The sequence below is a fragment of the Pectinophora gossypiella genome, chromosome 7 (genome assembly GCF_024362695.1).
Source record: "Pectinophora gossypiella chromosome 7, ilPecGoss1.1, whole genome shotgun sequence".
In the NCBI taxonomy this organism is placed as follows: domain Eukaryota; kingdom Metazoa; phylum Arthropoda; class Insecta; order Lepidoptera; family Gelechiidae; genus Pectinophora; species Pectinophora gossypiella.
Genome location: NC_065410.1, coordinates 15,679,848 through 15,691,998, shown reverse-complemented (window position 1 = coordinate 15,691,998; position 12,151 = coordinate 15,679,848). Strand labels below are relative to the sequence as shown.

At 37.2% G+C, this 12,151-nt stretch overlaps 1 protein-coding gene across 1 annotated transcript in view; it reads left to right on the top strand.

Annotated features, from left to right (window-relative positions):
- The window catches only part of LOC126368325 (gamma-aminobutyric acid type B receptor subunit 2), a 102,825-nt gene that overhangs the window by 69,133 nt on the left and 21,541 nt on the right, over positions 1 to 12,151 (top strand). The window contains exon 7 of the mRNA XM_050012235.1: positions 4,363 to 4,539. Coding sequence (XP_049868192.1) covers positions 4,363 to 4,539 — 177 coding nt within the window. The remainder of the gene's footprint in view (positions 1 to 4,362; positions 4,540 to 12,151) is intronic.

The window sequence follows — 12,151 nt, the reverse complement described above, 5'->3', positions numbered from 1 at the left end:
TTCGCCTCTGAATAGTACTGTCAGTTACCTGCTGTTTTCTGGCAGGTAAAAAAAATATTAGTCAGATAAATTTTTCAAGTAGTCACCACCGCCACCGCGACACCGGTCCGAACCGCTTGCGGACCAAAACGACTAAAGACAAACCATCCCGCGTGTACCTAATCTTAAACACAACGTGTAGTTCATTAATATTATCATTTATATTACAATATAGATAACATTAAACGATAGTTTGCGCGGTAGGAGTTACTAGCGTTGTGACGTTCATTAGCATAATGATGACGATGAGTCGAGCTTAAATCGATCGATTCTGTTCTATCTAACACTACCTATTTAATTCCGCTCTACCGTAGTCTCTAGGTACTTGTTGGTGAACGGAAATAAGTGCTTGGACAGCACAAGTGCCATATAAATGTATTCTTATCACGTCCATACCATTTCATTGAACCATTTGCAGTGTATTTGCTACTAACATTTATTACTTGATGTTACCACCTTCCTATCTACTGGTAGCGGTAAACCCGCGTTTCCACTTGGCAACATTAAGCGCGCGACATTATGCACAACATGTTGCCCAATATATTGAAAGTTAGCACGGAACTTTTGTTTAACAACGTTGTCTGTCTACGCATCTAATACACATCTGTCGTCGACTACATGTCGCTAGAGGATCTCGACAACAGTTGATGCTCAACTAATGATGATCTCTAAACAAACAAGACACACGACATGTTGCGCTTCAGCTGGCAACGTCGCGCGCTGTTGTGCAAAGTTGCCGTGCATGTTTAGCGTTAGGTGTTGCGCGTTTATTGTTGCCTAGTGGATACAAGGCTTAAAGGAAGCGAGAAAATCTTTTTCTCATACATAGGTACTATTCTTTATTAGTACCGTCGTTTCGCTATGGGTGCTTTATTTCTTTAGTGGTATAACCATATAGGATGTAGGTACAAGATAAATCTCGATAAACAATGTCGATATAAAGACGTTACCAAACAAGCATAATGTCTGTGTAGAGTAGTTTTATCTACATCACTTACATTTTTAAATATCGATGTAGATAGGTATTATCAAGAATATTTAATAAGTATTTTATAAAGTAATTCAAGACAGGACTCTTAAAAGCTCTCCTAGTTAAATAATTTAGAAAAGGCACTCTGTCTGTCATTTTCTCTCTTGACCAGTTTTAATTAAGCGTGGAAAAAATCGAAGTCTATGGGTACTTGTAGGCATCGATTCTTAACACACAAGCACCGCCTCACCGCGCGGTTAACCGTATCATTTAATAAACGCTTAAAGAATGTTTGTACTTCTACATAAAACTTTTATGTAAGTATTAGATAATTGAGATTAGGTTGCCGAGGCGGAGATGGGAGCCATCGGTACGGCAATGCAGGACGGAAGAGACGAGTCGCATAGACTGTAACCTGGAACCTGACAAAGGGCAGCAGTAGCTGTCAGTACTATTCGGAGGCAGAGGACAGGAGTCCTAGTACGTCTTTAAAATAGTCTTCTCTGGGCGCCATCCCACTCGCGTCAGATAGAGTACTGTCGGGCGGAAGACAAAAGGAAAACCACTGCTCCATTTTTTTCAAGAAAAGTAGCATGGAGAAAGCTACACCGACGAGAGCGTGGTTCTTAAATTAGTGATGATGAATTGAGGTTATGTCGTGACAGAATGTCATTATTTGTGTTTCCTTTTTGTATCTGTGGTTTCATAAATAAATGTCAGTTGGCTTTCCGATCTCAACGTGTTTGTATTTTATAAAAACGGTTTGATTTATCCACGCCAACGTCCACTCGACTGTGACCGGGTCCTTTGTTACAAGTTGCAACCGTTTAAACTTTGAATTGAGAAGCATTGTTCTATGTTGCTGTGCATATAGTTTGTTAAATGAATGAAATTTTAGAGAGAATAGCTAAAGTTGAACACAATTTGGGCTTTTAAAAAAAAAAAAATCTTTTATTTCAGACTAATAGTGCCCATTTTTTTTTTGTTAGTAACAATGTAACTTACAAACTATGTTAGTACACAACAATGATGTAGCGTGGGAATTTTATAATAATAATTAGCCCATCCCTCGGTCTACCCGTTTAACGTGCAGATCCAGGAACCGGCCAAAAACATCAGAGTCCATTCTCGCCTCTATCATATTTAGGATTTTTTTGTACCTTTAAGTTTCGTAAAGTTAGCGTTTAGGTGGGTGGAGAAGAGAGAAACGGGATCCCTTAAATTAATAGCTCTATCTCCTTAGAACACTATGGTGGCGGTGGCACATAACGTCGCGGCACCAAAAAATTAAAGTTGCCTACATGGATTTATCCACGAATAGAAGAAAAAGGTTGGATGGGGCCAAATGAGCACACTTATTTGGCAACATTCTTTTCGTGTTCATTCATTCAATCCTTTGTCAATCCCACGTCAATTTAGGGTAAAAGACTGTAATTCAAGCTTTTTTTTTTTCTCATTAAAATATAAAAGTGACATTGTTTTAAGTTTACGCGGTCATCCCGTGATATCCCGTCATATAGCAGACCCTATCATATTAAAGATGACCTATTTTGCGTTATGTCAATCAGTCATAGCATACTGCATTTCGGCTTGGGGTGGAGCTTGCAAGACGCACTTGCTGGAACTGGAGATAGCTCAGAGACTCATCCTAAAGGTTATCTTTTTCAAACCTCGCCTCTTTACAACTGAAATATTGTATCAAGAGTGCAAAGTACTTACTGTCAGGCAACTATATATCCTATCCTTGATCTTGAGGAAACATTCGATGATTTCGTATGACCCCAATCATCCGAATGCCAATAAAAGGTTAAATTACGTTATTAGTGAATCTAAATCAGCTAAAATAGATAAAATCAATCGATTTTTTGACTATCAAAGTGGACGTTTATACAATAAAGTAAACAAAAATCTAAACGTATATGGCCTGACTCGAAGGGCTTGTAAAATAAAATTAACTGGCTGGTTACTAACTCTAAATTATACTGAAACGGAGAATCTTTTTGAAATCATAAAATAGAGAAAGAGCACGAATACATACACACACACACACATACACATTCAAACAAACACACACATACACACACACACACACACACACATTTTGAATGTTTATTATACTTTTATATGAGTACGAAATGTGGTTCGTGGGGGGAGACCAGGATCCCAAGATACAGGGTCAACCTAGTTTGGGCTCCTGTCTTCTGCATACGGTCCCAATTTAAATACTTTTTTTGTTAGTATGGTAATTTATAAGATTGTTTGTAGAAGAAGAAATAAACGTTTTTATTTATTTATTTTATTTATTATTTATCATGGCACTTGCAACAGTATCGAAATATCGGGAGTCTCATATCCCCATTTAAACGCGGTAAGAACCCGTTATTATGTGCTTTAATTATAAAAGTGACAGTTTGGATTATATCATGTACGTACAGTCATGAGCAATATAATGTAACACCCACTTTAGGACTCTGTCGCACTAACATATTTGACATTTAGTGAGACTTACAGTTCAATTTGTCAAAAAAGTTAATGTGACATGGTACCAAAGTGGATACATATTAATGCTCGTGACCGTACTTAGATGTGTTCAAAGTCCACAGAATCTGATAAAAATATGGTGCAATGATGGGTTGATCGACGATTTATCACGTTGTGGTATTTCGGCAGTACGACATGACTTTTTGTTAGCACTAATCGACAAAAAGACATAACATAATATCGTCAAAATAAATAAAATGGCCGTGTTAATTTTTTATCACGTTGCGCATGTTAGGTAAGCTAAACAATTGATCTATCTTGTGTGTATTTGCCATTATACTCTATTATGTGTACAATAAAATATTAAATACTTAAAATATTAAGTACTTATCTTCTTTTTAAACCTACCACACTGCTTTATTTACATACAATTTATTTGTAATAATGGAAGAGCAGGGCTTCCAAACACAGGCTATGTCGCTTAAATGGAGACCCCAATCCACCAGTAGTTAAGGCTTTATTGTAAAAGAAAATAAACATTTTTCATTTTCATTTTCAAATAAAAAATGTAGGTAGGTGTAAAGGACCTTCTTCATACTCTTACAGTGTATCAATGCTCTCTTTACAATGCTTTACAATTAAAAAAATATAATATTTATGTAGCTTTAGGTCTAACATATATTATAAACATGGCTCCCGAGAGGATAGTGTGTGACTAGCCTTTGTAACATAAAAATAGGTAGTTATGTAATATATTTTCTTAAAGTAACCCCTGATTATAAAAAGTATAAGTAGTATAAGTGTAAGTAGTAATTAAATTAAATTAAGTATACCTTTTATTCCTTTACTTTACAATTATAGTTGTTCTACAGGCCTTCAAGCTGGGCATGTTCGGCGCAGAGTACGCGTGGTTGGTGGCGGGCGCGCCGCCGCGCATCCGCGGGACCGCGCCCTGCGCCCGCGCACACCTCGCGCGCGCCCTCGAGGGACTCGTCACCGTCACTGCTCACAGGGGAATTGTTGGTGACATCACTTCTTATTCTGGACTGGTAAGTTTTATTCTAACGTTATATACAGGGTGGCCCTGTAGGGCTAATTACTTAGTTTTATGCCCTTATTAAGGGTACTTTTTTTGGATATTTCTAAAAGCCTATTAAATAGAGCAGTTTTTAGAAATACTTTCAGGGTCTATGACAATATCATGTGTTTGTTATTTTTCGGCGAAATTTTAACAACTGTAACAATTTTGGTCGAATTCTCACTATGATTTCCAATAACTTTTTTTTATCTTTGATTTGACTGTTTTCATTTTGTCACCTAGCGGTAGATATCCTTAGGCATAGTTATGAAGTAAAATAAAATGATTATTAAGAAAGGGATAGCGACAAAATGATTATTTCTGAAGTAAGGTAGAAAATCTAGAAAAAGGTACAAAATCGGTCATATCTCCTAAACCGTAAATAATTGCTGAACATACTTGGAGGTGTTTCTGGTAGCTAATGAGCCCCTCTATCTAATTATTCATTTTGAACGTGAACTTCTGACAACAGGGTGTTTGTGACATAAATAACGAATACTAAGGGGGATGATACAAACCATGATTCTGAGTTATTGTCAAGTTTAGTGTCAGTTACGATGTCACTAACACCAACTAAAGATGCATACCTATGTCACTAACTATGTCATATTTCTTTCTTTCTTTCAATAACACAACACAACTTAAACAATATTCTAAACGAATGAGATGTTACTATGATAATCATATGGTGATACTGTCACCTCATTCTGTCACTTATAACACTACCTATATTGCCAGATTATAGATAGTGTTATAATGTTTTCCAAAACGCCACTTCGTATTCACTATTTAAATTTATTTATTATTTATTTATTTATTTACTAAAGTATTCAATACACATAGTCATTACAGGTACATGCCTATTGCGACATATGTAAATAATACCCATTTCTACAATAAATAAACTTTGAAATCTGAACCACATATTAACAAAAACATAAAAACAATCCCAAAAAAAATTAAAAAAAAATTATTCCCGCCCCGCGTGTCGTTCCCGCCAAAAACCCCAGGATTGTAAAAACGATCAAGCTCACGAAACAGTGTAAAGACAGCAGGAATACACATTGAAATTTCATTAAAAAGACAATGACTTTGTTACAAAATAGCAGCTATTCGCTACAATCCAGGCAGTTTATTTTCCTTAGCAGTTAAATCTACATAAATTTAAGACTGCCATTCGTCGCAATCAAATTAAATTATAAAGAACAGGGGGGTACAAAGGCCATATTGAAGCAATTCATCTCATCATCTCCCTAGAATTATCCCGTTTTTTACAGACAGGGTCTGCTTACCTCACCTGAAGATTTAACAGGTCCGGTTTTTACAGAAGCGACTGCCTGTCTGACCTTCCAACCCGCGAAGGGAAAACCAGCCCAATACAGGTTAGGTACTTAGGTCACATGCCTCCGAAAATGCGACGATGTTTCCTTCACCGCAGAGCACGTGATAATCTTTTATGATCCAAACATGAAAAGAAAAAAAGAAGCAATTCATTTAAGAAAGCAATATTGCAATTTGACATTTGCGCATGTAAAAGTAAGTGTGCAATGCAAACAAATGTCAAATAGTAAATATTGTTTTTTTTTTAGGTGAATTGCTTACTTCCTTTCAATGAGGATAAAATGTAACGTAAAATATTTGCTAAGTATTAATTTTATAATGTCTTAATATTAATTTTCAATCACATGCCTATACAAACAATCGAGATTGTTTGAATTATTAATTTAGCTATAAGTACTAGTAAATTAACGGTCTCCGTGGTCCAGTGGTTGAGCGTTAGGCTCACAATCCGGAGGTCCCGGGTTCGAATCCCGGTGGAGACATATCACAAAAATCACTTTGTGTTCCCTAGTTTGGTTAGGACATTACAAGCTGACCTGATTGTCCGAAAGTAAGATGATCCGTGCTTCGGAAGGCATGTTAAACCGTTGGTCCCGGTTACTACTTACTGATGTAAGTATGTAGTCGTTACATGAGCCATGTCAGAGGCCTTTGGCGGCTCAGTAATAGCCCTGGCACCAGGGTTGATGAGGTTGGTAATTCACCTCACAACCCACACGATAGAAGAAGAATAAAAAAAATCCAGCTTCAGAGAATACACGTAAATCTTTTATTCATGAGCTGCCTAATCCATTTTGTAAGACAAATCGCCGAACCTTACTCGTAAACAGTACTCGCTATAAATAAATCTGTAATTAATTCGATATTTCAATCTATTTTCCTTTAAGTTGACATTTTAAGGGGCAATTATTTCGTAATTGACCCTTTGACAAATAGCTTGAAGGTACACAGGCTGGGTAACTACCCTAGATAGAGTATGACACGCCTAAACATTACCTAAATAAATTTACCTTTGGCTTCGTCGAATGTTAATTAACGGCCGTTTTTGTTACAATAACTTATAAAAAGCAAAATCGATCATCTACTAGGTACATCACTTCTTCTTTTTCTTCTATCGTTTGGGTTGTGAGGCGGAGTACCAACCTCATCAACCCTGGTGTCAGGGTTACTATTGAGCCGCCAAAGGCCCCTGACATGACTCATGTATCGACTACTTATTACGTCAGTAAGTAGTAACCGAGACCAACGGCTTAACGTGCCTTCCGAAGCACGGATCGTCTTACTTTCGGACATTCAGGTGATCAGCCTGTAATGTCCTAACCAAACATGGGACCACAAAGTAATTTTTGTGATATGTCCCCACTGGGAATCGAACCCAGGACCTCCGGATCGTGAACCCAACGCTCATCGCTCTTAGCCACGCATGTACAACTCTATCTTCTTCTTCTTTGCGAGTCGATGGCGATCGAAACTAAATTTTTGCTGACCAATAATTGGCCACGCTTATGGCATTGTCAGTGGCTTCGTACAGGTCTTTAATAGTGCAGGTGTTAGGGCACTTAGGACAGCACAAAAGGTGAGCCATAGTTTGTGGTGATGGCTCGGTCCTCATCAGGACCAAACAACTCTATTTTTCACATTTAAAGAGGAAATTTCCAGGTTACGTTCACCAAAAACAATATAGATGGCGTTGTACAGATTTAACTTGATAATTACCTATTTTCTCATTACTCGGGTACATAACGTCATCACCAGCCCATTAACGTCCCCACTGCTGGGGCACGGGCCTTCCCTATGTATGGATAGGGAGATCGGGCCTTAAACCACCACGCGGGCCCAGTGCGGATTGGTGGTTATTAACGACTGCTAATGCAGCCGGGACCAACGGCTTAACGTGCCTTCCGAAGCACGGAGGAGCTCTAGATGAAAACTTTTTTATTGTGGTCACCCATCCTATGACCGGCCTTTGCGAAAGTTGCTTAACTTCAACAATCGCAGACCGAGCGCGTTAACCGCTGCGCCACCGAGCTCCTCGGGTACATAATTATTCCAAAATACAATGTAATGGCGGAAGCATATATATCAATACAATTGTTGCTTAATTGTTGTTTTGGCGTCGAGGGTGTGCTTACACCAAAGGATGTTTTCGGGGTACCGAACTGAGTATAGTACCCCGCAGGCCACAAGTTGATAGTGTGACTAGGGATCGACGATCCAACAGTGTTGTGTTGGAAGTTGTATATATGCGTCTTGCTGTGTAAACTTCGATACCGCGTTTCGCGACTGCTTGAAAACTGCATTATTGAATGTGGCGCCATCTGTTGCATGTGAGCTGAACTAGGTGGCCAACTAGTTGGGTCCGCTACAATTTGAATCACGTTATATAGAATAGAACAGTGTGATATGTCAGAGATGTGGTGTAAAAGACGATATAGTGATTAAGATTGAGAAGGGAATGTTAGGTTGGTTTGGACACGTAGAGCGGATGAAGGATAATAGAATTGCGAAAGCGGTATATAAAGCGAAAGTTGATGATAAGGCTGGCAGAGGAAGACCTAGAAGGACTTACATTGACCAAATTGGAAATGTCCTTAGAAAAGGTTTAGTACGATCTACTCTGAACCGGCGTGCGTGTATGAAGCGATTGATGAATGTGGAGGAAGCAAGAGAAGTGTGTCAGGATCGAAGCAAATGGAATTCTACAGTCTCTGCTTACCCCGGTCGGAAATAGGCGTGATTTTATGTATGTATGTATGTATGTATATACAGGGTGTTAGTGACATCGTAACGAATACTCAGAGGGATGATTCAGACCATGATTCTGAGTTAATATCAAGTGGAATTTTCCGTCGCAAAATTCATGTTATTGTTTTAGTTTTTTTTTTTAATTATTTTCAATTCTATAGTTTTGCGATGGAAAATTCCACTTGATATTAACTCAGAATAATCAGCTGAATCATCCCTCTCAGTATTCGTTACGATGTCACTTACACCCCATACAAGTACATACAGTAGCCATACAAGTAGGTATGGGTGTTAGTGACACTGTAACGAATACTGAAGGGGATGATTCAGACCATGATTCTGAGTCGATATCAAGTGGAATTTCCTGTCGGAGAAGTCATGAAAATATTAGAGCTTATTTAAATTATTTTCCGTTCCATACTTTTGCGACGGAAAATTCCACTTGATATCAACTCAGAATTATGGCCTGAATCATTCCTCAAAGTTTTCGTTACGATGTCACTAACACCCTGTATTATATTGAATTATGTTGCTACCTATATTGCTTCTCTTTATTTCGATCGCAATAATAATGGGTGGAAGATGAAATTGTGTCTGGGTCTAATAAAAAGGGGCATCATTTATACCCAAAAACAAAGATTGATAGGTATGTCTGTTATCCATGAAATAAGAAGGCTAAACGAAGAAAAATCTGTACAGCGCCATGTATATTGTTTTGAGGAATATAACCTGGAAAATCCTTCATTATAGTTATTTACTTATATATAAAACTTTGTGTCCTAAGATGGATATGACGAACCTTATGGTGATAAGGGATCAGCCTATCGCCCATAAGATTAGTCCATCATGTTAGAGGACGCAATCCCTCTGTCGGTTTTTACTTCGTTTGGACTTCGTATCAACAGTGGCTGCAAGTTGTCTTTGATTACTTGTGGCTCTGCCCACCCCATTTGGGATTACGGGCGTGAGTTTATGTATGTATAAAACTTTGTGTCTCGAATTAAAATTATTTATTTACTGTATGTGTCTACTGTATGTGTGTAATATATAAAACAAATGAACATTCTGAATGAGCGAACCCAAATGGATGTTATTTGATAACCGCTAAAAAGGATTTAGCGTACACCAATGGTTTTTAAAATGAGAAATCTTCCAGGCTACGTTCCCTAATATATCTATAATATATAATATATATATATATATATATCTTAAATATGGCGCTGTCCATATTTAAGATTTCTTTAACCTTGTAATTTCATGGATAACAGACATATGCATTTTTTATCTTTTTTTTTGGGTATAAATGATGACCCTTGTTATAACAGCCAGACACAATACATCTTCCACCAATTATTATTATGATCCAAATATAAAGCAACACTTTTATTTTTATATGCGTCCTGAGGGCGGTAGCCGACAGTGGGGATTGTCCACTGATCGGCTGTATGATTAATAAAACTTTATCGATATTAGAGATAATTTACTAACATAGTTCTTAAGTTTGTTACTAAACAAATGGATCTAGTTGTTCGATAATATCTTATTTTTTATATATGCCTTATTGATTATAAGTATTTTTGATTAATTATGTACCCCGAGCAATGAGCAAATAAGTCATTGGTGCTAATTCCTGCAGACGCCATCAAATTTTATTTTAAGTTATACCTGTCATTTTCTTATCCGCTGAAAAAGAAAGGGACAGCTAATCGACAGGCATAAAATTTATGCAACACACGTCAATTTTAAGCAGTAATCTAAAACAACCGTCTAAAAATTTTACATCGCCCAATAACCCGACAGGGTGAAGTAGACAGCACGTCAAACGGATTGCATACCAGTGAGATGCCTATTTTATTCGCCCGGGTTATTCATTCGTTTTAAAATTAACTTATTGACAATCATCTGTCCCTTTCAAAAGTCGTTAAAATGACGGGTATAAATTAAAATAAAATTTAGAGGTGTCTGCAGGAATCGGGGCCATTATCACATTAAATCTGAACTGTGCCATATAGGTATATTATATTCCCCCTAGGTCCCTAGGTCCCCCTAGGTCCCTCAATATTTTTGGCTTGAAATAAATGGATCGGGTATTTTATTTACACTCTATTCAGAGTATAAAGAGAAGTGTAAAGTGAAGTGAAGTGTGTGCGAAGAGTTTATGTGAAGTATGAGTGTTTATATTGTCACCTGAATCTACATTGTGGTGTGCCAATGAAGTGATTGTATATTGTGTCACGTACATAAAAATGAATCGCAGCCAATTTTTATAAAACTCTCGTAGATATCGAGTTCATGCAAATTTCACTCCAGCCGTAAAAAAATCCAATAGGTTTGTAAATATGCTTTTGAAACACAAACTGCGACGGGTTGTATGAGTCCTTCACTGTTCACATAAAAAAAGTTACGCTCAATTTTCAATTTCTTAATATAATAATTACTTGAGGTGAGTGCTCTTAGAAAGCAGTAGATTTCCCAGTGTTGGAAGGGGCTCGTTACATCCCAGTTTAACAATGAAATCTAAACGAGGTGGCAAAATATGTACGGGGTGTTAGTGACATCGATACGAAAACTTTGATAGGATATTCAGACCATGATTCTGAGTTGATATCAAGCGGAATTTTCTGTCGCAGAAGGAAGAAAAAAATGAAATAAATGTAAATAAAAATTTTCATGAATTTTCTGAGAGGAAATTCTACTTGTTAGCAACCCAGACTCATTGCCTGAATATTCATTACGATGTCACTAACACCCATATGTATTTGTATTGCTATCTGTAAGTACTTGTATGGGGTATGACAAGTGACATCGTCACGAATACTGACAGACATGATTCAGCTCATTATTCTGTGTTAATACCAACTGAAAATAATTGATAAAAAATTCGGAAAATCTTGTTAGCGACGGAAAATTCCACTTGATATTAACTCAGAATCATGGTCTGAATCATCCCCCTCAGTACTTGCTACGGTGTCACTAACACCCAGGAAAAATTGGAAATAAATTAATTACATTATATTACTTCGACAATTTTTTCAATAAAATCGAGCAGAGGTGACAAAATATACCTAGAAAATTTAAATATTTGACGTTAACGAGGTGCATTTATGTACGAAATGGGCGCATAATATAGGTGCATACATACATATACATATAGGTACATAGGTATAATACAATGTGGCTGGACAATGTGTTTTGAAAATTCGTGGATTTGCCGACCTAATAGAGAAGGGTGACCAGAAGCATCTAGGTCACACGATGACATATTAAACGCATCAATTATCCAGCAGGTACCTTTAAAACGGATTGTCACAACACAAACGAATAAAACACATTTGTAAATGTTGAAGTTCTGTTGAAAATCATTCATTTATCGAAGTACCATTAATCACATGAATGTAAAATGTTGAAAGATTTCAGTTGTCATTATTTTTAATATATTTTGCACTGAAGTACCAATTATCAGCAGTACAGGTCACATACCTCCGTCATAAGATGAG